Source organism: Brachionichthys hirsutus, chromosome 17 (genome assembly GCF_040956055.1).
Source record: "Brachionichthys hirsutus isolate HB-005 chromosome 17, CSIRO-AGI_Bhir_v1, whole genome shotgun sequence".
NCBI classification, from domain to species: Eukaryota; Metazoa; Chordata; class Actinopteri; order Lophiiformes; family Brachionichthyidae; genus Brachionichthys; species Brachionichthys hirsutus.
The window spans coordinates 3,324,601-3,352,308 of record NC_090913.1 but is presented as its reverse complement, the minus strand read 5'-3'; the positions used below and the strand labels follow the sequence as shown (position 1 = coordinate 3,352,308).

At 44.0% G+C, this 27,708-nt stretch overlaps 4 protein-coding genes across 4 annotated transcripts; 2 read left to right on the top strand and 2 right to left on the bottom strand.

Annotated features, from left to right (window-relative positions):
• The first annotated feature begins 1,604 nt into the window (after positions 1–1,604).
• On the top strand, positions 1,605–12,511 carry hap1 (huntingtin associated protein 1). Its single transcript, XM_068750965.1, is given in 18 exon segments — positions 1,605–1,609; positions 1,968–2,028; positions 2,162–2,318; positions 2,479–2,667; positions 3,989–4,219; positions 6,790–6,866; positions 7,119–7,235; positions 7,346–7,440; positions 7,798–7,906; positions 8,059–8,137; positions 8,220–8,350; positions 8,450–8,524; positions 8,784–8,995; positions 9,428–9,646; positions 9,785–10,116; positions 10,615–10,803; positions 10,961–11,090; positions 12,121–12,511. Coding segments are annotated over 18 exon segments (2,799 nt in total).
• Positions 12,512–13,847: 1,336 nt separating this feature from the next.
• Positions 13,848–14,452, bottom strand: LOC137907090 (cholecystokinin). Its single transcript, XM_068751400.1, has 2 exons — positions 14,206–14,452; positions 13,848–13,968 (listed from the first exon to the last, which is right to left on the bottom strand). The coding sequence occupies exons 1-2, from the start codon at positions 14,450–14,452 to the stop codon at positions 13,895–13,897; spliced, it is 321 nt and encodes a 106-aa protein (XP_068607501.1). The 3' UTR covers positions 13,848–13,894.
• Positions 14,453–20,271: 5,819 nt separating this feature from the next.
• Positions 20,272–22,339, top strand: LOC137907086 (keratin, type I cytoskeletal 13-like). Its single transcript, XM_068751396.1, has 7 exons — positions 20,272–20,723; positions 20,845–20,927; positions 21,026–21,182; positions 21,271–21,432; positions 21,552–21,677; positions 21,816–22,036; positions 22,122–22,339. Exons 1-7 carry the CDS (start codon positions 20,331–20,333, stop codon positions 22,213–22,215), a joined length of 1,236 nt encoding a protein of 411 aa, XP_068607497.1. The 5' UTR covers positions 20,272–20,330; the 3' UTR covers positions 22,216–22,339.
• An 800-nt stretch (positions 22,340–23,139) lies between these two features.
• Positions 23,140–25,634, bottom strand: krt98 (keratin 98). Its single transcript, XM_068751398.1, has 8 exons — positions 25,253–25,634; positions 25,060–25,142; positions 24,813–24,969; positions 24,179–24,340; positions 23,957–24,082; positions 23,499–23,722; positions 23,386–23,399; positions 23,140–23,280 (listed from the first exon to the last, which is right to left on the bottom strand). The coding sequence occupies exons 1-8, from the start codon at positions 25,595–25,597 to the stop codon at positions 23,192–23,194; spliced, it is 1,200 nt and encodes a 399-aa protein (XP_068607499.1). The 5' UTR covers positions 25,598–25,634; the 3' UTR covers positions 23,140–23,191.
• Between the last annotated feature and the right edge of the window lie 2,074 nt (positions 25,635–27,708).

Below are 27,708 nucleotides of genomic sequence, written 5' to 3'. Positions count from 1 at the left end.
CAGTATACGGGCCTGTTGGAATTTAAAACATTATCTGGTTGTGACTGTTGGACTGATTTAAAATATATCTTTTGTCCTATTTATACTTCAGTCTATTTATTATAATACACAAAGAAAATGTGCAATGACCAAATTTCAGCTAATTCATCAATCTGGCTGTCACTATCAACAGTTGTGTGTTTTCTTAAAGTGTACTATAGAACATGCTTCTATTGCATATTTGTGCTGTGACTCCAGTTATCATGACTACAGCATGATTACATTTTATTTGCATCTATGGTCTGCAACCATGAACGTAGTCAGTTTGATGTGTTTATGCAAAGAGGCTGCAGAATCGGGAGTTGATTGTTTATGATTGTGCTCAGATTGTGAACCTTTGCACGTTCACGTGTCCCTGAACCGCTCTATACATGCATGGCTGGGCCATCTTACCCTTTGAAACGATATCAGATATTTATTGCAGCCTGAAGTTAAGACTTTAATATTACCCACAGAGATGACATATATTTGTGAGCCTGACTCGTTAATGCTTTTGTTATTCAGTAGCAGCGTCACACAATATATCATGATATATTTAGGTAGCAGTTTATTCAGCAAAGTATATCAAAGTATTTGTGTAATGCAGAGCCTCATAGTCTAGTCTATAAAACTCTCTGATGACATTTAATCATTAAATGGCTTCAGTTGAGCAGCTCTTTTGCGCTTGTTCTCTAGCTTCGGCCTGTAATGCAGTGCATGATGGAGTTAAATGGCTTCATTTCCATTCCAGGGAGCTTTAAGACATGGCTCTAGTTACTGCTACTTCTCTTATTGATGCTCTTGTAGCTTTTAAATCAGTTCAAATTAATGTTGTTTGGACATTGATTTTCCTGTAAGGTATGAATTCACCTTTTTTCACTTTCCCTTTTGACTACAAAAACACAGGAGCACAAAATAATCTGGATCCATGAAGGCACTGCAGTGAAAAAACAAAAAATCTCATTATTTGCATATCTTATTTTTAAACTTGCACAAGTTTTATTTTCCATGCATTTCTTAAGATTTAAAGGAACAGTCCACCTAAAGTCAGCAGTCATCGTCTCACCCACCTTCTGTCAGGGGAACTTCCTAATCTGTAAAACATATGTAGAAGTTTTCTGAAAAATTTATATTTTTACTCTGCGATATAAGGCACACTCTTCATAGTCTTGTTCTGTATAATTTATAAGCATGAAACTGAGTGTTGCAGTTATGCAGTTGAACTTGATCTGTGAGGCTTCTAGTACGTAACTCAATATTTGTGTTCCTAAAGACAGACCGGAGGACAGGCCCTGTTTTGTTTGTAGACAAAGGCTCTTTATTCAGACAAAAGATAATACTGGTGAGACTTAGAGGGATGATATATATATATATATATATATATATTAGAAGCTGGTATCTTTGGTAATTAATGCTTTCAAGTTTGTTCATTCTCCTCATACTTACTTGGAGGTAACACTTTTCCATAAAAATGTTTTATCACGAGGAAAACAAACATATACAAACAAGAAAACACACAAATAAATGTATATGTGGAATTTACATTAAGTATGTGACTAGCGTTGCTATTCACATATAATGCTGATATGGCGTATTTTATTACGTCTGTTTTATCACAAGTGTAGTCGGGAAGAGTAGAATCGCACAACTGGTAAAAGATTTGGAAATAAAAACTGTAGAGATTAGATCTGGATTTTTTACATTTTGTTTCAGACCGTAAATTAAACACATATTCATGATAGTCCACTTTTCATTATTATTATTCATTCATTCATGTTGTTTTTCTTGTTTATTTAAAACATTTCTGGAAACTCTTGGATTATAAAGGAAAGCCTAAATCCTGCGTTGTAATCTAGGTGTGTCCTAGAACAGATTTCTGTAACTCTTCCATTAGTGCCTGCTTTTCTTCCCTCATGGTGTTTTCCTTTCTCTTGTCTTTCCTCTCCCAGCCACTCCAAGCCTGATGCCCCAGAAGTCTGCGTTGTGTCCCTGAGCCAGCAGGGGGCTTCAGTCCCACACTGGGACGGCCAGCTCTGATTTCCACCCTCAAAATCTCCACGCTTCTGTCAAGCTGTCACAGTCTGCCTCCCCTCCCTCTTTGTCGCTTCCTGATCCCCTTTCTCCCCACCCCTGTTCCTCGCAGACCCACCTGGACTCCAGGTCAACCTTCTCCCCCAATGAGGGGCAGGCGGAGGTATTCGGGGCCCTGGATGTGGCCCCGCAGGCCCTTCATCTGGCTTCACCTGGGAACTTTAGGGACCTGGAACAACAACCGCGCCACAGCGTGTCGACTTTAACAGGTAAGTCAGATAGAAATGCACCCAGCAGTAGGAGAATAATGTTTAGACGATTGACCAGTAGAGGGCACCGTGTTATCGTACCTGGCACATCCTCACACTTCAGTGCATCAACAAATGCAATCCTTCCAATCCACACGTGCACAAACAACTGTGTGCTCAGATCTTTGCTCGGACCTGCCAGAGCTGGAGATTGTGAGCCTCCTGTCGGAGGGTCAGCCCAACTACACCCTTCGAGCTGACTCTGTGTTCGGATACGACAATGCCGACTGGCTACACACCCCGCTGCTGCCGCCACAAGTTGTTCTAGGACTCACACACGAGCAGATAGAAGAGACGTTCAAGTACTTCTGTGAGTAGCCCTGACATTTCCACATTCAACCATTCAAAAATGGCTTCCTGATCATCATCGGTTACACGCAGATCATTTTGAGGGGATGAGTTTATCAATGAATCACTTCTTGAAAGCGTTGTCACTTTTTTTCTTGGTCCTCTTTGATTGATCAGTGGGATAATATTTATTTTATTTTCATATTTGCTTTGCCCCCCCTCGCCCTCACATTTAAGTGGAACATCTGAAACGACGCCAAGCCGATTAAGCCGCCGTCACTTGGCCGCAGACGGCGTATCCTGAACCGCCGCTCTGACATCATGATGACATCGGTGTCAACTTGAAAGAAGGATTAGAGTCATTATAATTGTATTTTATTTAAAAACATTAGACACCCTCCAACGCTGATCTGCTTTCGGACTTAGCGTCGAGGCTGCTAGGATTACTTTAGATTGTGTGAATTTGCTCTCATTACTAGAAGATGCTGAACTGAAGCCAAGCAACATGTTGTCACCAGGAGGACAGACTAACCTGGTCTGGGCAGATTGTGCTTATCTGATGTCTGATTCTTTGTGTCCGGTGGCATATGGGGTTTGTTTTTAGCGTTCTTTAATCCAGTTTAGGACTTCCACTTCTGTCTGCGTTCCAATTCCGATTTGCTGCTGCTTTTGTATGTGTCCTGTTATTTATCAGAACACTTTTTCCAATCCTTCTCATGATCGACGGCTCAGTTTGTGGCTTATCAATATGCATATTGCTGTAAATATATGCATTTGGGCATTTATTTTGGTAGTCCCAGGCAAATCAATTAAAATCATAAATAGACTCAGTCTATGGCCCTTCAGACCTTGCTAAAGTGGGTGCGACTGCACCAGGATGGCGCTGTCCCTGTGTGCAGAACTAGAACAGCATTGGGTATGAATGGAACGTACCACGCCCATCAGTTCCACAGGGGTGGGTGTTTTTAATGCAGCATCCTGTGTGCGCTGCATCAGCTGTCCCATCCTGAATCAGTCATCAGTTATCACACCATTGCTATCTTTTTGTGTGTCGACAAAGTCAACGTGTTTCTGATCAGCCTTTTTATTTAGTCACGGTTTAGATTTTCTTCCTCCGTCGCCCCCCCTCCTCCTCCTCCTCCTCTTCCTCCCCTGTAGTACAACGTGGCCACTGGCCAGGTGAATGAAGGCAGGCATGACGGCAGATGGCACTGCAGTCAGCGGGATTATATATTAGCGCCAAGCAGCTCAGATTCTCTTGCGCACGCACAAGCACAGGTGCGCACACCTATACTGCAGCAGAGCGACGCCACGCATCCAGTGTGTCGCTGAAAACATAGCAGCATCAGAGGAAGGAGGGAATTATCGGATGGACGCAGGAGAGACGGAGAGCAGCTTTTATTCGGTCGACATGGAGGTGTGGAGCTCCTCTACATCTGAGGAAGAAGGGGAAGAGAAAAGCCTTGCGGAAGGAGCATTGGTGAAGGAGAAGGAATGCCACAACAGCAATAACAACAATAATAATAATAATAATAATAATAATAAGGGAAGTCTTTGCCAGGAGGTGACACAAGGTGAGATGCGGCAGAGTGCTCGGGGGGGGGGGGGGGGGGGATCCGGAGAGATGAGATGTTATGTATGAAGAGCCCTGATTGGTTATTCTTCTCTGCTAGACAAATATTGCTGTCTGTGTATTATGGGGGTGTTGGTTGGTTTTCTAAGGGCATTAATAGTTTATATTGCTCTACTTGCACTGCACGGTGCAGAGATGTCACTCAAGGTGAGTCGCAAAAATGAAAAGCACCATTCGACACGAGGCTTATGTCTGTTGACATAAGGCTCCTTGAATAAGCAGGAAGTTCCCCTGTGCTGCGTGGGATTGTATAAATCTATCCTCCTGGTCTGGTGAAGGTCACTCAGGTTGTTCTCCTCATGCTGCAGCAGCAGAGTCGAGCCTTGTGCGCGTCAGCAGTTGTAATTGTCAGACTTATGAAATGGAATTTTGTTTTGTGCTGTTATTACATGGAGGTCAGAGACAGAATCAGGGGGATATTATTCTGTAATGCTTTATTGCTCAGCTGTGTTTTTTCTTTTTCTGCTTTATTCTTATGTGGTTTGACTCTGTAGGGAATTAAATTATAATTCTGTTTTTGAAGCGGAGAATTAAATACTGTACTTCTGACCAAATTGCGGTTTCGTGTCGCAGAATTGTCTCGGCTTCGGTCTGCGGTTTGTGGATTGCAGCTGCATTCATGGTTCTCCTGCCCTACTTCCAGTCCCGTCCCATCAGTTGACTTAGAATTTAATATAAGGGTAAACGATTAATGTATTTAAATGGATTTGCATGAAAAATATATTGGTAAAAGGTCTTTTACCTTATTTGAGTGTCAAATCATTTAAACATGTTGTTTATTTGTAAGGGCATAGCAGTTTAGGGCAGGGAAAAACCTGGGAAATTTAGTATAAATTGTTTTCTTCATGTTCATTGAGTACTTGTGTACGGGTGCAAGAACATATTAAAGGTTTTCTAGGGGAGCGAGGCAAAAGGTTGGGAACCCCGGACCTCAGAGTAAAAACCGATGCAGCTGTTAGCGCCAGGAGGGAATTTCTCATTTCTTCATTCATTTTCTCAAACGCTGTATCCATAACCATGTCGTGGGTCGTGCTGGAGCCTATCCCAGCAGTCTATGGGTGAGAGGCAGGGTACACCCCGGACAACCCGGACAAACTCTGGATTACCGGTAGTTTCTATCCTCTGTCATCATTAGAGTAAAGGAACACGGTGTTTTTTCTGTGAAGTTGTGTTCTTTTTTGGTTGGATTACCCCCCCCCCCCCCACTCATAATTCTTCAATATGTTATTTTTTGTAAAACCTGTAAACATGACAGACAGACGATAGGAATATCTGTTGGGTAAATGTTCCCTTGTCTAATCTGTGCCTTCAGAACAATAGAGATCAATGCACGATCAATATGAGTCCTATTTTTTGTCTGCCTTGATCATGGTAAAAGGACTGCACAGGTTTCAGCTGCTTGTATTTAGCTCAACCCAAGCCCTAAAACCTCCAGCCGGCTTAGACGCATCAATGAACTGTTCTTTTGAACGGCTAGCAGTTCACCAGGCAGGATTTTATGGGCAGGTTAGGGCAAGGTTAGGCTGATTAAACACTGATAGAGCTACTCAACCCAGACCAAGCATCACAACCTCAATTTTATCACTTGGCTCTACGACAACTTCCCGTTTGTGTGTTTTCCATCTGGGCTTTCTAGCAAAGTACACGGAGTACAAAAACAAGTCATTTCTTCACACCGTTAAACGGAGACAAATTAGATTTGAAAAAAATTCTACTTTAAAAATTCTATTCCAAAAGATCAAAGAAATCACTTCCACACTTAGCACACGATTGAAATTCTTGGTTGTACTTAAAGGTAAAGAAAAGACCATTTTATTTAAATTTATTTATTTTATTTTAAATTTACAGTTATTGACAGCTACAGTTAAAGACCGAATCACATCTGGGAGAAACGGACTTATTGACCTCTCGCACCCGTTTAACCTGAACTCTGAAGTCTCCAGCATGTAAACAACATCGCAGATCAATAGCCAGCCGCTGTTATCCCATCCATGCTGTACGTGTCCTGCTGGGCCGATCGTCTCGGCACAGTTCAGGATCTGGCGGTCTCTCCCGTTGAGCTATATTGGTGGTCAGGAGAACCAGGGCTTTAGTGGCATCTTATCTGGATCAGGCTAAGCGGATCGCCACCTCTTAGCTGTGGCTGTGGAAACTTAGAGCGCAGTCGCCCCGGGGAAATCATGTGCATTCAAGTAGTGTGTGTTGGTGGTATTTTTTTTAAAGGGGTGTCTTCACCATGGCAGCTTCTATTTCCTCTTTTTATTTATTTTTTTAAATTAGCCATATGTAACAAATGAGTAACAATGCATTTTAAAACATTAAAAAGCAGAAAGATAAATGAGAGACAGTTAACTAAAAATCAAAATCTATAGTCATTTCTGTTATAGTCAAACTTGTTCTGTAGTTTATTGAAAAATAGAAGATAATTCTGCCGTTATATTCTCGTCACTACGCTATCTGTGCGCCAGCTCTGTCTCCGTTCATTAAGTCCCTCTCTCCCCCCTCCCTCAGTGCTGTGCTCAGACAGAGTGGGCCAGGTCACCAAGACGTATCATGACATCAAGGCAGTCACCCACCTCCTGGAGGAGGTAAGAGAGAGCCACACTGCAGATGAAGGGGATTAAAGGGGATTAAAGGGGATTACGCTGTCTGTCGCTCTTCTCTTGTTTATGTCAGTACCATATGTTTTTGTGTTTAGGAACAAAAGCCAATCAGACATGGTACAAAAGCGCAGCTGCAATTTCCTGCAAAGTTTATGATTTGAAAAATGATAAAAACACCACAAATGTTCCATATCATCATGCTTTTCCCGGTAAAATAAATGCTATATTGCTTTGCAGAAAGAACGGGATCTGGAATTGGCGGCACGGATTGGTCAGTCTCTCCTGAAGCGGAACCATGAACTGACGGCACGCAATGAAATGTTAGACGAACAGCTTGAAATTGCAAAGGAAGAGGTATAGATATATATATTTTTTAGTGACACTGGTCGCTGGTGCAGCCACGCTGAAATGCATCATCTGTGCGAGGTCGTAGATGCTGATTACAGCTTCCTGCGTGTTTTCAGATTGCTCAACTTCGTCACGAGCTCTCGATGCGGGACGACCTCCTTCAGTTCTACGCCAGCACCGAGGAGATCGAGACCGCTGAATCGCACCTGCAGTGAGTTTACGCATGGACAGAGATCCTTCATATGTGCTAGTGCTGCATCTTAACACAAATGATTTCACAAAGTCGCTTAAACGCAGCCTGTCGCTGTGGTTGTTCGGTGACAGGAAGATGTTTCTGATCCTCAGAGCAGGAAGGAGCATCTCCTTAAGTCCTCTAAGTGTTGACCAAGACCTTTCCCGTCAGTCGTTAATGATTGTCTTTGTCCATTGTTGTTTTTTAAATTTATTTTCTATATATAAAGTTTGTAAATCGGCTTTTAAATGAATGTTGTTTGTCCAGTTCTGCTCGGATGCTTTCTGCAAGTACAAACCTAAGTGAGGTGTATTTTTTTTTCCCCCTTCATTGTAGAATTAAAAGAAATGAATCGTGCAGTTCTCTGAGCAGCTTGGTCCACTATGACTTCCTGCAGCAGAAACTGAATGGGTTGGAGGACGAGAACCGCCGACTGCGATTGGAGGCATGTAAACTGTGGAGTACTCACACCGAGTGGAATGTAGAGAAGAATCGTTTGCACAGTCAGCATAAAATAAAACCTCTATCTGTTTTTTGGGAGTACCTATTCAATTTCAAATTGTCAACCGTACAGTAACATGGCTTCTGTTTCTGCAGGCCAGTGAACTCACGGCGAAGACGACCAACTACGAGGAGCAAGAACAGGAGCTGATGAAGGTCTGCGTGGAAGAACTCTGTAAGTCACGTTCGTGTTTGCCTTTCTGAAAACAACACATTCGATCAAGTTAGATTGTGTTCATGGGGCTCGCTTGTCTCAGCGTCTGTCAATAAGCAGGTGGTCGACCTGTCGGAGGAGCTGGCCAGGAAGGCGGAGGACTCCCTCCGACAGCAGGAGGAGATCAGCGCGCTGCTCGCTCAGATTGTTGACCTGCAGGCCCGTTGCAAAGGGGTGAGAGAAACCCAACTGTTACAGACGGGGTATCTTGCAAATCCGTTGTGTCGCATCTTTAGTAAAGCTGTCCTGAATTTCTTCTCTCTGTTCTTGTAGCTCACGCATGAGAACGAGGAGCTGAATCAATACCTTGGCGCCTCCCGCGAGAGCCGGCTCCACCTTAAATCAGAGGCAAGACAAACAATCGCATTCTTGCATCTGCGCAGCTTTTTCCTTTCCATGTCGGCGTAATGTTCACGTGCTGACCTTCATTGTGGACATTTCCCATACCGGCAATCTCCTTTACTGTGAAAAGACTTCTACTGATGTTTACCCTTGAGCCAGTGTGTTTTAAAAAACTTTCAAAACGTGCTTTATCATTTATTTGTCGAGATCCGGCTCCAACTTTGTAAATGGCATTTTTGATATGTGCCCCCCCCCCTGTCTGCAGCTCAAGGACCTGCAGGACAAGTACTCCCAGTGTGAGGACATGCTCCGCGAGGCCCGAAAGGACATCAAGAACTTGCGGAATAAGAGCCTACCCAACAGCACCGTGCAGCGGTACAGATCGCTGAACTCTGTTCTCCCCATGGACTCCCTGGCAGCCGAAATAGAGGGCACCTTCCGCAAAGGCCTGGACACCCCAGCCCCCGCAGAGTACAAGTGAGTTTCAGAATCCCTCCGCCAAGGAGGTAATGTTTTTGACAGCGTTTGTCTGTTTGATAGCAGGATTACATTTTGAACTGACCAACCTGTGACGTTAATTCAAACAACCTGCTGCCACTTGTCTATTCTCACAGAACATACGTTTCCTGTCGTACGCAGCCAAAACCTCCAAAACGCTTTAAACACTTCATGAACAAAACACATATACAGTAAATCTTAACGTTTCAAAGGCATTATAGGCCTCACAATGAAACATCGCATTCTCTCATTCCAAACCTACGTCCCTCATCTGACCTCGTCGCCTTTCTTCAAGGCACATTCACTCGATCTGACACTAAAGCGGGTTAAATTTTAAATCATTGTCGTGTGTAACGGTTTGAAGGAGCGTGTGTAAAAGCTCGGCCACTGGAGTCCCGTTTCTCCCCGCAGGAACCACCAGTGGCGTGTGTTTGAAACCGTGAAGGTGGTGAACAAGGCCGTGAGGATGCGGTCCCAGTGCCACTCCCCGGCGCTTCCGGGCTCCAGCCCGCCATCCGCTCGGTCCAGTTGTGCCAGCACCCCTCGGACCAGCTACTACGGTTCAGACACTGCCAGCATGACCCTGGAGGACAAGCCCAGCTCCGATAATGCTCAGAAGGGAGACACCAGGTTTGTCCCAGTGTGTTTGAATATCAGATGGAAAAGTCCAGATCGGATTTTGAACTTCATGACTGGACATCAGGTTGACTTTCTTTGCATGAGACACACTTTTACAACACGAGTTTGACCCACTTGTATTCACCACAGTGGACCAAAGCGTCTGGGCCAGCCCGGCACACCAGGAGGCCGGGACCTAGAAGCCGCTCTGCGCAGTTTGTCTGCCCGCCAGCAGAACCACTCCTCTGAGCGACCTTTCTTTGACGTGGAGCGCGAGCTGAAGCTCCAAGCCTTGGCTGTGAAGCGCGAAGAGGCCGAGGGCTCCAGTGGCTTCCTGACGCCGAACTACAGCCTCGCCTCCAGCCCAGCAGCATCGACGGGCACCAACTACTCCAACGGCAGCTCCAGACACTCCTGCGGCTCCTCAGGAGGGTCCAGGTCGTACCTGCCAGACCGCCTGCAGATCGTCAAACCTCTGGAAGGTTAAGATTTTTGCTTATTCAAGTATCTTGCCATTTTCTCAGAGCTTATTCCAGAGTATGCGGGTCAGGGTGGATCGTAAGAGTGTGAATATGAAAATCCAAATAACAATCGTCTTGTCTGTGATGCTAATAAAATATCGCAGATTGAAAGCTACGCTGCGTTTGATGAAGAGAAAGCGTTTATAGGAGCCTAAAACTGAATAAGGTCAATATTTTTGAATGAAACTATACAGACTTCAATTTTGACCTGAATATTTTTCTTCTATCATTTCTTTTTCTGTTTCTGTGGTTACAAGGTGACATAATTTTCCTCCTGGGTGTGGGGCTTCATTTTTGATGAGGATTTCTGTAAATGTTATTATGTTATCTCCCATTTCATAATTTTGAATATTGAACTTTTCCTCCGTTTTTTACATTTCAGTTTTAATTTTCAAACCTTCCCATCTGTTAAAATCTCTAACTGAATTGTGTGACGACAATCCTTGCGATTGCCATCAGGCTCGGTGACGCTTCATCAGTGGCAGCAGTTGGCCAAACCAAACCTGGGAGGCGTCTTGCATCCACGTCCGGGCGTCCTGACTAAAGACTTCAGGGAGCTGGAGGTGGACATCCAGCACGTCTACAGTCTGAACGATCTGGAGGAGGATGAGCCCGACCTGTCCCACCTCTCAGGAGCACATGGCATAGGTAGGGAGGACAGTGGGAACACGGGGCTGCTCTGTTCAGATGGCTTTGTTGCACATGAACCATTCTTTTATTTTCATGCGTCCTCCTCATTTCTGTATTATCTGCGTCCCAACAATTTCGTAATGGCAGTTTTCTGTGTAGTTTCCTTCTTGCATAGTTTAACGTTCCTTTTCTCCCTCCGTGACCTCACCATCAGGGCCCAACCTCCCTCAAACCTCTCCCACACATACCATTACCACCTGCCAAGTTCACCAACCCTCCCTCCTCATCCCTTCCTTCTCCACCAGGTAAGAACATACATACTGTAAACAAGCAATTTACCAAATCGAGTGCCGCTGTCTTTATTTGAGCATTAAACCTTTTCATATATAATATACAACAATTCTTTCTCCATTTATCCTGTTTTTCATGATCATGTTCATTCATAAAGTCTGGACATTTTCTCCCTTCTAACCTCCTCTTTGTGGCAGCATTTGCAGAAGACATCTGTTGCGGCTCCTTCTTCAACTCTAGAGGGAGCCTTTGAGGCAACGTGAGATGCTAGTTCATGTCAGAGGAACGTGCTGAATAGAAGTTCACACGATCGCTCGGATCGTTTGCTGTGGCCTCATTGAAACGGCGCCTTGCCCTCCCTCTAACACAGCCGTGAAGCATTTGTGCTAACTTGTCTTTACTCCCTAGGTTTCCCTGGCTTTTTAAACTCTATTGTTTAATTGAGCCTAACTTTTCGGCACTGCTGCCTCACTAACACCATTTAACGCAGCTTGCAGTAAATATTCTAACGGCGAGTCGACGACTGGCTGCAGTTTTGTGGGTTGCTTGTCAGAAGTTAAACTGCGTTTTTTTGAGGCACACTTTGCACAGACGGCGTTAAACACACAAATGTCATGAACTGAACTGATTCCTTTCACTCTCAGACATTGTGCTAGGAAATAAAATCAATTAAAATCAATGAATCAATAAAAACAGACTATTATGGTTCAGTAAATGTCCACCATCAGTTAATCCAGTGAGCTGCTTCTCTTTACAGAGATGCTGTTTGCAGGCCAGAGTAGACGTGGTTGGGAAACATCTATCGCCACGGAGACGTTATGACACGAGCCAATCACAGTGGACTGTAAAACACGAGAAAGGACATTTTGTCAAATGACACTAATCAAATGTTGAGCACCCTGCAATAAATCAGCCTTTCACTACGAGTCTAGAAAAATGTTTTTTGATTTTGTTTGCATGTTTGAGAAACAACAAAGAAAGTCCTTTCTTATCTACTGGGTTTTATGTTTGTTTTTAATCACCTTTCTTTTGTTCTTTTGCCAGCCTTCACTCTTTCGGCCTGCCATCTTTTGGGAACTGTGAGCTCATAAGGAATTCATCGCCATCTCAGCAGCATCATGTTGGCCTGGGGGGCCAGATCGCCGCCACCACCACCACGAATGCAGCCTCCTCACCACTGGGACTCCTGCAGCTTCTGCAAGAGCGCGGCATCTCAGCCTCTCCTTTTCCCCACCACAACCCGCACTACAGTCACCACACTAAAGCTACAACAGGAAAAGACAAAGGTGGAAGCTCCTCATTGGACAGTGAGGAAGAAAGGAGAGTTTTCAGTCTGAACTTGGTGGAGAAGCTCCAGAGTCTGGGGCTGCACAGAGTGGCAGCCTGGGGGATGAGGGGCCACGATGAAGCAGGGAAGCAGCCGGACATCCTCTGAACAATGAAGATTCTGGACGAGTTATCGTCTCCCTCATTCACTGTTGTGGTTTTGCACTTTGGCGCGTGATTCCCGATGTGCGATCAGGGAATCACAGCTCTGGGATCTTGACAGTAGAAGCCACAGAATGTTCCAGAGTCACAATTTAAGTCGTCCGTAGTGAACAGTAATAATTTTTCTCTATGAATTTGTTTAAAGTAGTTTGTGTGTGTGTGTGTGTGAGAGAGAGAGACATCTTCATCTCAGGACAATCACCTGATAAACAGTCCGTTTGACTGCAACTTGCAGAGACACTTTTCCTTTTTTTTTTTGCACGCAAGAAAAGGAAATATGAAGGAAAGCGAATTTTTCTACCGTGTTTTGTGATTTGGCATTTTACTCATTTTCCCTGCCATCACTTGCCGTTTTAACTTTCCGAGTAGTTTCACTTGTACCAGGCGTGTTTAACAATGATAGAAGAAGAGAAGAGTTGAACTGCAAACAAAACCACTGCTGTCACTGCAGAACATTCAAATGCACTGAAATCCCCTCTGGGCTGCGCCAAGAAAAGTATGTTCTCTATGTGATTCACAAATATACTGAGTTTCATCAGGAAGCAATGTGGTGAAGGACAGAGTGACTGAACCCTGCTTTCAAACAGCAAGTCTTTATGGCTGCCAATAATCAACAATCGGCCAGTTATTACTCCATTAGTCTAAAATGTCAAAAAGCAATTTCTGTCTCTGAAATGAAGAAAAACATGTACCATAATAGATTATCAAATTAAATGGCAGCTAATTTCTTTTTGATCAATTAATCAATTGACCAATCAGATGGTGGCGCTCCACGGCTCACGTGAACCTGCGTTTGACCTTGTGGAATTAAGTACTTTTACTTAATTCCACAAGGGGGGGGGGGGGGGGGGGGGGGGGGTGCTATTTAATAAAGACATGTAGGAGAAGTCTTAATGGTCAGTCATTTTAGCAACATGTTTGTTTGAAATCTTTGATCTTTATGACCAATGAACTGCAGTAATACTGTGGACGAAAAGGGAAGGAATCAAAAGCAGTTTATAAAGTTTATAATTGTGTTCTGACATAAATCAACCAAACCTGTCTTGTTTTTTCTTTTTTGCACTACTGTTGGCTCCAACCTTTCAGCATTATATTACTTTATCTATATATATATACAGTGTATATATATATGTACAAATTTTACCACCGGTGAATAAATCTTTCCCTTTTCTGTCCGGTCTGTTTCTCTCACCACCTCAATGAATGAACACATTCTGTGATGATTCAGATCAGTTTAATTCTCAGGTTTCAAGACCACACTTTTTTTTTTTTTGGATATCTAAGATGTGAACAGAAAGCTGGAGGTTTAGTCTCCGGTTGCAGTCGATTCTCAGTCTGCATCTCGGCGTCCGAAGTCCAGCCAGCCCTGGTAGTCCCGGCCTGACACGCAATCAGGGTTCATCTCTGTGAACAAACAGAAAGCTATCTCAAGGCACTTTACAGGTGTAGCAGGGAGAGACAGAACCCAGCTTGACCCACAAGAGCAAGCACTTTGGCGACAGAAGCAATGGAAAAACTTGCCTTTACCAGGCAGAAACCTCGGACAGAACCTAAGTGCTGCTGTGTAAATAGATCTGAGAATCTTCCTGCATTTTCACACAAAGGGAGCAAAACAATAATCCACGCCTCCTTACATCATACCTGAAATAGCTTTCATTATTTGTTTGGTCATACTCTCACGTTCGTCCTCCGAGAGGTGCGTCCGTCTCTCCGTTCGTGCAGCGTGAGCCCGAGCAGCCGACTCCCGCCCGGCGTTCGCCTGCGTCAGTTCCCCCCTCTTGGCTAGGAGGCGCTGTTGCGCGCCTGCCGCTTCAGCCTGCGCTGGATCGGCCACGCTGGATAACAGCAGCGCAAACAACGTCGCGAAGGCCACAGCTTTCCCTGACATGTCTGCGCTCACGGGAAGAAAGGAAGAGAGTTACAAAAGAAAAAACAAACAAAGTTGCCTTTAAAAGAGAAACAGAAGAAGTAATGCATCACCTGTAATGGAGACTATGTGTGCTCAACAAAATGCAACGGGTGAGACGCTTCTGGTGATTGGCGAGCAGACCGGCTCTTTTATACTGCAGGATTGGTGGAAGCAACATGGCTTTAAAATCAAATACAGATAACAGGTGTCAGTGATTGATTATGAGACGGATGCACAGGGAGGATGTGTGTAAAGGGAACAATGGCCCGCTGCATTCACAAATCAATTGCTGCCCACGTCACTTACCTTGAAATGGCCGTTTTCTTTTTTGCTGTTACTCTGCAATGACAATAAAACATGTCAGTGCGTTTACATAAGAAATCCAATGCTGCTTTAGGGGCCAATTCAGAGGAGCTCAAAGACGTTCCCCGTGCTGGCAGTGGCGTGACCCTCCTGCGCCATGGCCCTGGTTGTGTGTGTGTGTGTGTGTGTGTGTGTGTGCGCGTCCTGGGCGTGTTGTTGTGTTGGCCCGTGGCTCTATATCCCAGAGGGGCCCCTCAGAGTTCTGTTGAACTGCATGGTTCTGGCCCAACGCACCAGCGTCGACTGCGCTGCGGTCTTCAGGCGTTGCTTAGAGCGGCCGGCAAATTTTGACATAAACAATCAGTTTGCGTGTAAAATTATTGATTGGTGGGACACGACTATTGACTTTTGTTGCGTTGCAGCCGGGACTTTCCAGATGACTTATATTCTACTCTCACACTACAAATACTACAGCGGCGGCTGACTTTAAACTGTGTACATACTGTATAGATTTGTGATCCATTTACAATGACCAGACAAGCAGAAAGAGCATGAATGCAGCTTCTCTAAATTGTCAACTCCTCGGGAAATGATGTGTGCGATCATGTGCTGCGTATTTATGGAGGCTATTTGACTGTAATGATGCGTTAGGGACCTGGAACATGATGATGATGATGATGATGGTGCAGCTAAAATGTTGGCTGGAGGAGCCCAGACCTCCGCCGAGCAGCTCATTCCCCTCATAATTCGATTTACACCGTCCACATGGGGATCTGGATCATCACCAAAAGAGTCTAAATTGTTAAAAATACTATTTAATCGGACTTGATGCATATTTTTTTTTTTTTTTACTGATTTTCGAATCCTTAAATGGGATTTTCAGTGTTAAAATGTAGTAATTTTTTTCCCCAACCTCATTCTGGATCCGATCCAGATGAAATTCGGTGGTGAGTTCAATAGAGGTCCCCACCCTATATGTGACTGTGTCAAATTCCATAAACATCGGTCTATAGCCAGACAGATATCCGAATGTCTCTCAAAATTTGATGGGATGCAAGTTAGACAAAGACCCATCGTTAGAATTTTTCTCATCAAGATCCATCTAGCAGTTTTTGCCGTAATCCTGCTAACAAACAGACAAACTGAGAAAAGCATAACTTCCATGCTAGAGGTAATAGAATCTGATTTTAAATACAAAATACATGGCATGTAATTTCACTCTTTGGCAGCAGGGGTCTCTGTGTTCTTCAGTTAAGTCAATCCACACTGCTTTGTACATGATCGCTTTAGAAACATGTAGTATTATAGTGTTGGTAGGGTCCAGGTTCATTGTATGTGGTTATTTCTCCCAATGAAGAATTGGAAATGTGTGAAACTGCAGATTGACTTCAAACAATAAATTACGCACTTTGAATTAAAAATCAGGGTATGGCAGATTGTCATCTACCAGACAGAGAACATACATCACGGAGCCTGCAGACAGATTTGAGTGCATGAGAAGTTAAAGGACAACATGCCAAAGGGCTGGCGCTGGTTGTTTCCTCATACCCCGGCTTCTATCTTTCATGCAGTCACACCCTGTTTATTGCAGAACACAAGTTTAAAAACCTTAATTTCAAATATGAAGTGTAGAAAATATGACAGTCAAAGGTAACAGTGCTCCAGCATTGTGTAAAATCTACCACTTTTGTGACGTTCTTTAAAATCCTGAAGCAAGAATGAATTTGTCGATCAATTTAGGACTGCTGACAGGAAACATTTGATGTAAATGAAAAATGGCAGGTTTAAAAATACAATTCTTCAACAGTGCAACTTAACAACCAGAAGTCAGTGGCAGGGATTTTATGAGACGTTAGATATCTGTTGCAAATTTTGCAGTAATCTTGGAGTATAAATGAGCCAGTTCAGACTTCGTCAGAGCAGATGCGTGTCATTGTGTGTTTTTGTGGCCTTGTCCGACAGATAATAAGAGCATTGCATGTCGTGTATATGGCGTTTGCAGAAGAGACAGTAAACAGAAAGTTTCATACCTAAAAGTGAAATGTTGTCAACCACACTGAGCAAATAAACTCCACACACGCTTTTTTAGTGCTTCCCTCACATTTGGGTCCCTGCATAGGCGCCGCATTCGTCCCACACTATAGTCGCAGTATGAAAGAGACAATAAACCTGTCCAGGTAACGTTCAGGTTACTTTCTAAGCAGGACAGACAAGACGATTCTTGTGTCCAGTTCCACATTGCGACATCTGTGGTGAAATTCCAGTTCTCTGAAGTAAAGGGTGTGGTGCACACCTGCAGGGCACGCCAGCAGAAACTAGCCCTGACCTGAAACAGAACAAACGCAAAGACAGGATTGGTTCCAAAAATAATAACACTTGCAGCTGCTGTCGGCCTCGCCTTCTTGCTCAGCAACAAAACAAAAAAAAATTCCCATGAGACATTATTTAATTCACACCTTGATAAGATATTTTTTGTCATGTCACAGCATATTTTATTCCAGGTTTCACTCCAAGTGATCTGATTGCGGGCGAGGCATTCCATAGAGACGCCAATGTGCCTTTTGCATTCTGCAGAATCATTCTTATTATAATACGTATACTGAAAGGAATGAGCGACACAGAAAACATGCCAAAGAATGTATGGCAGTACGTGATAGTATTTTAAGATGCATTTTGGGCACAATTTTGACAACTTGAACTACAACTCCCAAACACACCACGCGCACTGTGAAGCAGAATGTCATTGATTAAGAACGTATCTGAAGTAGCATGAAGTATATATTTGAATATATTTTGTAGCTGGAAATGAATCTACTGGGTGTAGAACCGACCTCTTTGCAGGGATTTTTCAGTTTGAACAATGCATACCAAACGCCTCACCTTCATGGTCTGATTCCCAAAGAAGAACCACAGTCACACCCTGTGCGTTCATGTCAGCCCATCAATCATCAGCACTCATTAATCATCCTGTCTGTGAGAGCAGAAGGCTTTGTGTTATGCCCATTTTATGGACACCATACTAGATTCCTGCAGCTCACTGAAAATCCATTTGCATTGCTATTGCTATCAGACGCATGGGAGAAGACACAAAGTCAGTGTTCAAACCTTGAGGTGCAACTTTGCTAACCTGAACCGTTGGTCCATTTTTCATTTAAAAATGTTTTGTGTGAAGTTTTATAGTTTCTATTTTATTAAAATGTAAATAATTTGCTGATAGAGATTATGTTTTCAGGTCATCAGTCAGGGAATATCTATATATTTGGCACATTTTTCCACTTGGACTTCAAAAAATTAAGAGTATCACCTTGTGATAGTTTTTTCGTGTGTCTCAATGACATCATTGATTTGCCTGATTTTAAGCTTCAGGTTCGGGTTTCTCATTGTCTCATCTGTGAAAAGCATTTTCTGGAAGGAAAGACAATTTCTCTTAATGGAAATTATTCACTAGAATCGATACGTGTGGAAAGAATTCCTTCCTCTTCAAAGGGGCGCCTCATAGATGTATATTTCCGCTCATTTAAATGTGAAACTTTTAAGGTTTTGACAAGCCAGAATCAGAGTTCCTGGATGCTCCAGGATGATTGTCTCATCCCTGGAACAATTACAATCCCAGGAGTTTCCCATGCAGTGAACATGTTCTTCATTTCAGAGCTTGATAAATGTAATGGCTTAGATATTTGGCTCATGTGAATAATAATGTATAAAAAATAGTGTGCCTCATTGGACATCCTTGGATGTCTATTATCAATAACCCTTCAGCCGATCAGAAATGACTATTCATCTAAATGGTATATATGGTATTATTAGTGTATTGTACTTCACTGAATGCAAGCTAATCTACTATCTTTTATCTGCAGGCGAGAACAGATGAGTTTCATTTAGTCTTTAGTCCTTACAGTAAACATGGCAGAAAGTGACTCGACCGGTGTGTTTGGTTCCAATCAGTCTGAACCTGTCATTCCACCCACACCCTCACATTCTGTCACAACAATGTCGGCTTTATGGCTCTGTTTTGCTTTAACATTCCGAACCATCACTTGGTTTATGATGGTGGTGTAGATAATCCCTATTTTAAAAAAAAGATATATATATTTGAGTAAAACATGTTCGAGACAGTATTCTGTTGTGTAAAATGTTTAAAGGGACTGCAGTTATCTAGCCCTTTTTTACACCTTTGCGGTTCCCAAAGATTAAACAGCAATGCAGTCTTTAATTTCTTATCATTAAATACAGGATACATACTGAAGATTCAAATACAACATAATGTAAATACACAGTAATATCCTGGGGAAAATGTGACCAGCATTGTGTTAGAATTTTACAAGACCACAGTGATTAATTGAAAATTTATTTAAAGAAATAGACTGTCACTTTCAATTACAGCCACAATCTGCAATTGTGCAGAGTAAATGTTTGGAAATGTACAAATATCAAGACAGCATGGTGTTGACTACATTTTATTTCTTATGGTATAAATTTGTTTATATTTTTTTCACATTTTTCTATATTTTTCAGGAAAGTGTGATTTAATCTAAAACAAAAAAAGTGAGGGTATCTCAGGGTATCTCAAAGTCTTCTGAAAATATTTCTGGGGCAAAATATCATGACTGGTTTATTACTACCATGTAGTAGTACACAGACAAAATGTGCTTGCAATCTGAGTAAAAAGATGCACTGAAGAGAAACACCCTGTTTGCAAGCCGCACATATCTTCAAAGTGACAAGGTCACTTTTACATGTGAGAAACTTTGGAAGCCTCGCGGACATCGTGAGAGACTTTCTAAGGAAACGGGCGACACGGTGAAAGGGAAACTCGTAAAACAGGAAAGCCATTGTTCTTGTTCGGGCATGAAAGTTGTGAAAGTATTCAGCCAAGTAAAAGCATTCCGCCCAGGCTAGTTACTGCTTGACAGAGGGAGTGCCTGCAATAACTTAACTGCCTGGAAAACTTTGTTTTAGATTTAAGGTGCACAGAATATCTAAAGAAGCAGGAAAAAGAAATGTTTCATAGAAGAGTGCAATAAAGATAACAACAAACACTAATATAGGTCACGGTCTACAGTGCTTGTTGCCTTGGTGATGCAACAGGTTTGCATCACGTGCACAACGCAGATCGCTGACAACAATGATGGGTGTCACTGTATAGCTAATCCAAAGTCAACTGCACTGGGCGTGGCCTTGTTCCATATGACATTATAGGTTTAAAAGTCACGCCACGTCTTCATGTATAATAAGCGAATGACAGATGGAAAGAAAGCCCGTGAGTAGCCACAAACTTCAAACGCGTTTAGCATCTAAATAGAATTGCAGTTAATCCAACATTCTCCTTGTGATCAGTTCACAAAGGGTAACACACCTGATGAGCCTTTGTGATGGGTGGGGCAGAGCGAGTCATTCTAGTCATGCTCCTCCCTTCATTCCCGCGTGCCCCCACCCACGACAGAGGCAGCAGCAGCAGTCTCGCAAGGATAAAAGGGGGCAGAGAGGCAGGTCTGTGCATCTCAGCCCATCTGATTCGTCAAGGCAGGCAGATTTCCTCAAGCAAGGCATCAAAATGGCATCACAGAGATTCGGCAGAACATATAGTACTTATGGTGGATCAGGCGGTTATGGAGGTGGAAATCTTGGACAAAAAAGTTATGCTCAAAGTGCCTACAGTTATTCAAGTGCACCAAGAGTCTCTGTTGCCTCTATGGGCTACGGTTATGCAAGTGGTGGCGGCGGTATGGGAGGTGGGATGGAAAGCCTGGACCTCGGGACCAACGAAAAGGCCACCATGCAGAACCTGAATGACCGTCTGGCCAGCTACCTGGAGAAGGTGCGCACCCTTGAGAGCGCCAACGCCGAGCTGGAGCTCAAGATTCGCAAATACTTGGAGGGTAAGACCTCTCCCACGGCCCGCGACTACTCCGCCTACCAGGCCACCATTTCCGACCTGCAGGCGAAGGTATGTCCCACAGCGTTCACCGTCCTCGCACTTCTTTGTTAAAGATGCGTTTGCATTTGGAGACAGTTTGAATGAATGAATCCTGCAGTCCTTTATAATGATGAAATGAATCCTCACACAGATCCAGTTTGCCACCCGTGTCAATGGAGGCATCTATTTGGCCATTGACAATGCAAAACTGGCAGCAGACGACTTCAAAACCAAGTAAGTGTGAATGGCGAGAAAGATTCTACTGATTCTGGTGAATTGAAAACGAACAATGGTAATAAGGATGTAAAAATATCTGGCCTTGTGCCATGCAGGTACGAGAATGAGCTATGCATGCGCCAGTCAGTGGAGGCAGATATCGCTGGGCTAAAGAAACTGTTGGATGAGCTGACACTTGCCAGATCGGACCTGGAGATGCAGATAGAAGGACTGAGGGAGGAAAAGATCTTCCTCCGGAAGAACCACGAGGAGGTGTGTGCAGCAAGCCGTGAAAGGAGTGAATTCACAGTCCGCCTGAGTTGTTGTCTCAATCGCTGACCAAACGTCTCTTCTCCGACAGGAACTTGCCGCTTTGAGGAATCAGATGGGTGGGCAGGTCAACGTAGAGGTCGACTCGAAGCAATCAGTAGACCTCGGCAGCATTATGGCGGAGATACGTGACCAGTACGAGGCTGTAGCTAGCAAGAACAGAAAAGACCTGGAAATCTGGCACCAATCAAAGGCGAGACTCCTCCAAAACCATAATCAGGGCATTTACTCGCCAAGTAATTTTCCGTAGCCTACTCAGTCTGTATTTTTGTAGTTACACATGACACTGACGTCCTCCCACATCCGATGCAGATAGAGGAGCTGAACAAGCAGATGGTAGTCAGCACCCAAACTCTCCAATCATCAAAGTCTGAAATCACTGAGATCCGTCGCACATGCCAGAGCCTGGAGATCGACCTCCAATCACAGCTCAGCATGGTAAACGATAATGATCTGGGGCAAAGTCTTTGCTTTTCTTAACCCTTTGCTGAGATGCAATTCCGTGAGCAACTTTCCCAGGTCAAACACTCATTCATTGTCTTTCCCGTTCCCAATCTCTCCATGTTCCCGCTCCAGAAACAAGCTCTCGAGAATACTTTATACGAAACAGAGAACCGGTATAGCTGTATGCTTCAAGGCCTCCAGGCCCAGGTGACTGCACTGGAGGAACAGCTGATGTGCCTGCGTGCCGACATAGAAAACCAGAACAGTGCCTATTGCCAATTGCTCGACCTGAAGACAAAGCTTGAGATGGAGATTTCAGAGTACAGGAGGCTGATGGATGGTGGAGAGACCACGTAATGTCCTTGCAAAACCGTTATCATTTCTTGATACATGATTACCTCGCTGTGCGTTGATTACTGTAATGCTCTCCCTCCACAGTCAAAAATCCGGCATTTCCAAGGTGTTAATCGTCACACAGGAAGAGAGGGACGGCAGGGTGGTGTCCTCCACCACCACCACCACCACCAGATAATGATCGGTCCCACGAAGGAAATGAAACACAACGGGCAAACACATGTGGGCCACAGGCCCAACATTTGAGCCCTATACTTCCTTCACATACATGAAAATAATAAAATACTGCCATTTTGCAGACATTTTTGTCCTGTTTACTTGACTTCTTAATGGCATAATTAAATAATGACATGATTGTGGTGCTGTTTTCTGATGGGATAACAAAGTTTCCCCCTCCTTGCATATAAAACTATTAACATATGTAAAATATTCTCAGGATTAAAGTCATGTTGTGTCTTGTCTGAAATACAATATAACAATATGCGACCGAATATGAACCTAAGATTGAAAACCATTTGAGAAAGAGCATTTAGAGCTGGAAATCTAAACAGCAGCCCAGTCAGTCGAAAGTTGCCTTACTGTCACTCCGTTAATTCACGGAGAGGCGAAACCGAACCAACCAACGTCCTTCCTGAATTTCTTGCAGGGAGGGGACTCAACAGATGCTCTGTGTTTCACTTGCACATACACACACGCACACGCACATACACACACACACACGCACACACAACGCACTGACAAACTATCCACTTTCTGAAAGAGGTGTGATTAGCTTACCCGTATTCGCATTTTAAGCCATGCACAAACAGGAAGCAGTGGGATATGCAGGTATGTGTTGGTAGTCATGTGTTAGGCGAGATGGGAGCATGTATTGCGTCACAAAAAATGAAATAGTGGCTTAAAAATGAATAGGGAATAATTCCAAGCGGTTGTGTTAGATCAACAACTGCTTTTCCATTTGTTTTTAATATAATAACATTGAATAAGGCATATTCTAGGAATAAACTTGATGAGCTATTGGTGATCAAGTCTGATTTGTACTGTGCAAAAACATTTATTTTTCATTAGTTTGTTCTAAATTTAAACACACAAGAAATTTGAATTCAACTGCATGGCTTTTATTGATTTTTGTTCACGTTTCCTTTCTAATCTAATCATTCATACGTCCCACGCTCGCTCTGGCTGGTCTCAACCACCTTTCCATCAACGACTGTCTGCACCACAGTGATGACTTTTTTGATCACTGAAAAGAAAAAAGAAAAAGATAAGAATCGACAGTCAGATCACTTTAAATTTTACAATGTGTGATATATAATTATATTCATTGTTTTGTTTTTTAATTGCTCACCTTGTTTTGAACTGCTACCATGCGAGAGAGAAAAAAAAAGACAATTTTAGTCTCGTATTTTCCTAAAATACATTCTTTAATGCTCCTGTCCATTCAGTCTCACTGTGTCTTACCTGCTGCCATCCTCCCCATCCAGCAGCCTCCTGTATTCTGCAATCTCCAGCTCCAACCGGGCCTTAATGTCCAGCAGCATGTCATATTCCTGCTTGTTCCACGCGATGTCATAATGGAGCTGGGACAGCTGCGCCTCCAGGCCCGTGACTGTGTTCTGGAAGCTTGCTAGCTGAGTAGAGTAACGTGCCTTGGTCTCTGCCAGGGTTCCCTCCAGAGACGCTTTCTATTGGGGTTGGTGAAGGAAGTCGTCATGTCAAGAGTGTCGCTTCATTACTTTAAATATACTGCAGGACCAATTGGTGTGAGTGCAATCATAATAATCTCAATCTACTCAAGAAAAGTAAATTAGAAATATTTCCCAAAACTATTTCCTTAAACATCTAAAGTGTTATTGATGCATGTCATTATGTCATAATTTCAGGGGACAATAAGTGGTTGTTCCTATAGGATGGCGTACCATGCTCAGATGGGACTGTAGTTCAATCTGAAGCCTTTGGAGGGTGCTCTTCAGGCCCTTGATCTGTGTGTTGACCGTCAAAAGATTCTCTGTCTGTACCATCACATCCTGCTCGATGGCTGCGACCTGGACGGACCAGAAAACCAACACCAGTTTTAAACCCAGCCTGCCGTCGAGCTGAATACCTGTGAACAAACTTTCTGAGCAGTTGCAACATCTCACCTTCTTCTGGTACCAGGCCTCAATTTCTTTGCGGTTCTTGATGATCATAGTCTCGTAGTCCTGCCGGATCTCTGACATGATGCTGCTCAAGTCTGGAGTAGGTGAAGCATCCATCTCCACATTTACCTGGCCGCCCATCTGACTCTTGAGCAGAGCCATTTCCTGCAAGGGCCACAAAACATACCTTCTGCCAACTATGATGATGATAAATATTTTTTTTTGTACTTTTTTGCTCTTTACTGGGAACTGTGTGGAGCGATAACCTGACCGAGGGAGAGAAGTGTGCAAAGAGGAGAGGAGCATGAAAGCATTCACACAGCAGTTTGAAAAAGGACAATCAGAGGTCAGGGGAGGAAAGCTGACCCGTTTCAACCACACTAGAGTTCTGATGCATGGTGGTGACATCTTAGTCTGTGATTTGCTCGCTGCGGCAGAAAAGATGGATGCCAATAAGCAATGTTTTATTAGTCATCTGTTTGCCGACATGCTTCATGTCCATGCACCTGCACAGTGGGTGATGGCATGCATGCAAAGAGGAGTGTCGAAAGATGCTATCGTCTAACTGCCGTCAATAAACATTGCATATCCTTAAAGGGGTAGGTGAGCCACTCTCCCTCGTGACTAAAGCGCTAACCTCTTTGTGATTGCTCTTAAGCACGATGAGCTCGTCCTTCCGGGACTCATACTGGCTGTCCAGGTCCAATCTTCGCATGTTCAACTCGTCCAGCACCCTTTTCAGGCCAGCGATATCCCCCTCCACAGTCATCCTCACGGTCAGCTCGGTTTCGCACCTGACAGGAGGAGAGAGCGGTCAGAGAGGCGTGAGAGGGTCGCTGGAGACGGACGCTGTCAGCACAGGGGTAGGCAGGAAACACACTCACTTGGTTCGGAAATCCTCAGCAGCCAGTTTTCCATTGTCAATATCCAGGATCGTCTTGGCATTGAGTTTGGAGGCGATACAAATCTGAGGAGAAGAAAACAAACAAGTCAGAGATTGTACAGCGGCGCTCATATTACATGCAGGAAGGAACCCTCAGACTCAAGGAGTCAACTGAAAGCATGGAACAGTCTCACCTTGTTGTTCAGATCATCGATGATGGCTAAGTAGCGGGTGTAGTCTTTGGTGACAACGACCTTTGACTCGTACCAATCTCTGATCTTCTTCTCCAGGCCCTGGTTTTCCTTCTCCAGGGTGTGCACCTTCGCCAGGTAGCTGGCCAGGCGGTCATTCAGGTTCTGCATGGTGGCCTTCTCGTTGGCCCCGACATGGAGGTCCATGCCATCGGCAAGGTTGAAGCTTCCGATAGCGGGGCTGTAGCCCAACATGGCCGAGGAGGACGAGATGCGGGTGCCACGACCGCCTGCTCCACCGTGGACACTTAGGGTCTTCTGACCGTAGGCTTTAGATATGAAAGACATGCTGCAAGGTCTGGATCGGACGTCGGTTGGATTGCTGGAGGTGATCTGCTGTTTAAAGGACTATACCTGGCGTCCTGGATTATATAGCTGCCTCATGCAGCAAAGTGGGAAGGGCTGAGTGAAGGAAGAATGCGGTTGACAGACAGGCGGGTGGATGTCCACGCTTTCCCTTTTTTTCAGGTTTAACTTGTGATTCTCGTTTTATTGGGTAAAGCACAGGACATATTTTGAATTCATCAGCAGCACACTGTCTCTCCACACTGAAGGAAGGACACGAACACAATTGTGACTCCAAATTTGTATACTGCATGTTGGTACGAAAGAAACTTGCTGTGTGTGGCTGCCTTGTAAAACACTCACTCATAGACGTGAGGAAAATGGCACATACCAGTGACATCATCACCTCTGTGTGAGTAGGGGGCAAACCCTCAAGGCAAGACATTTCTGATGTTATTTCTGTCTGGTTTCTGGGGGGGAAATGAAGATCATTTTATCATAGGTGGGGATGTGAACTCATATCCTAGTGTCCAATCGATGTGCGTTTTCTTTCTTTGCAACCGATCAAAGAAAAGCAAGCGGAGTAGACCACACTGATCTTGTGAAACATCCGTGCTGTGACAGTGTGTCTAACAGCGAGAAACGTTCAACAGATTTTAGGCAAGCATGTTCTGTGACCTGTCACCTTTCATGCCAGACAGGGGGGGCTGAGAACAAATATCTCGATCACTGCCGGCATCACAGAGGACACACGTTCTGTTTGAACAAAGTGCAACAAGAGCCCATCGGAAATGCATGAATGGTATTCCGGTATTAAAAATGGCGCCGTCGCTGGTTGATTCCTATCAGATCGGCTCGGATTTGACCTCATGAGCATTTTCAACATGCAAAAGCGATCGAGGCGTTAAGCTGCAAGTGTGGCTGCAAGCAAGACATGTTGAGCGTGTCTCTTACAGAACTGAGCGATTGCTGCGACTTGTGTCTGACCCGAGGGGTTCAAAGGTTGTGTGTACCCCCCCCCGCCCTGATTTTCAAAAATTTGGGTCACTGACTGCCATCTGTTGTACGAATAAGTACCTTAAAAACCTGGACAACTGCTATGTATTACCCTTTTTTAAAGTATTGTATTGGAAATAGTGTCAAACAATTTGTAGTAATGACTTTCTTGAGTCTGAAGTTGACTTAATGAAAACATGTCAAGGGTTGCTTTGCTGCTTGCTGATAAGAAAAGCACAGCCACACACACACACACACACACACACACGAGGAAAACAATCACCGTGCCAGTTGGAATCTGAACTTCTATGAGTGACACAACAATGCTGCCCGACCGCTCTGACTGTCATTGTCATTGTTAGCAGCAGTCACGCTGACGGGCAGGGTGAGGCACCACACGCACACACGTTATTGATTTGAATCTGAAACTACTACTAATGTACGTTCAGCTTGTCCCGTGAGGGTTCTCCACGGCAAATCAACTTTCTTCAGTCGACCCTGTCCTTCGCATCGTGCTCCCTCACTACGTCCATGTATCTGATACTTTCCTCCACCCGTTCCAGCCTGCCTGCACACAATGCTTCACTTCCTTCCCACATTCTCCATCACTCTGCCCTGTTGACCAGAGGTACTTGAAGTCCTTTATGTCTATTCCTTGTAACCTCACTGCCCCCCCCCCCCAGGGACCTTCTCATTTACACCCATATACTCTGTTTTACTCCTGCTCACTTTCATACCTTCATGCCTCTCTTTTCTACAGCAGACTTCCTCTTCTCTAAATTCTCCTCTGCGTGCTCCCTGCAGATCACAATGTCATCTATTAGAATCTGAAAGATAATCAATATTCATAGTGTAAGTATTAGAGGATTTTACCGTGTAGTAACGCTCCTTTATTAGGCAACCTTATTGTGACGGTTAAACTAGAGTATGGACCCCAAAATAGAGACATACTGCTGAGACATGCTGAACTAAGCTGCCCAGAAAACTGAAACACTACAAATAAGCGATCGGACCGGCTAGAGTCCGAGGTTCACAACCACAAAAATACGCAGCCTAAACCAACCAACTATCAGGAAGCAAAGAATTACTGCAACACGCTCTGACGACAAACCAGCAGG

What these genes read in the sequence shown, in the direction of transcription:
- LOC137907090 (XM_068751400.1), bottom strand. Translation starts at nt 14,452, where the DNA reads ATGTCAGGGAAAGCTGTGGCCTTCGCGACGTTGTTTGCGCTGCTGTTA. An exon ending in AATAATGAAAGCTATTTCAG is followed by an intron (nt 13,969 to 14,205) that starts GTATGATGTAAG and finishes GTTTGTTCACAG; the next exon opens with AGATGAACCCTGATTGCGTG.
- LOC137907086 (XM_068751396.1), top strand. Translation starts at nt 20,331, where the DNA reads ATGGCATCACAGAGATTCGGCAGAACATATAGTACTTATGGTGGATCA. An exon ending in TCCGGAAGAACCACGAGGAG is followed by an intron (nt 21,183 to 21,270) that starts GTGTGTGCAGCA and finishes CTTCTCCGACAG; the next exon opens with GAACTTGCCGCTTTGAGGAA. An exon ending in ATGGATGGTGGAGAGACCAC is followed by an intron (nt 22,037 to 22,121) that starts GTAATGTCCTTG and finishes CTCCCTCCACAG; the next exon opens with TCAAAAATCCGGCATTTCCA.
- krt98 (XM_068751398.1), bottom strand. Translation starts at nt 25,597, where the DNA reads ATGTCTTTCATATCTAAAGCCTACGGTCAGAAGACCCTAAGTGTCCAC. An exon ending in TTAAGAGCAATCACAAAGAG is followed by an intron (nt 24,341 to 24,812) that starts GTTAGCGCTTTA and finishes TGGCCCTTGCAG; the next exon opens with GAAATGGCTCTGCTCAAGAG. An exon ending in AGGCCTGGTACCAGAAGAAG is followed by an intron (nt 24,083 to 24,178) that starts GTGAGATGTTGC and finishes TGGTCCGTCCAG; the next exon opens with GTCGCAGCCATCGAGCAGGA.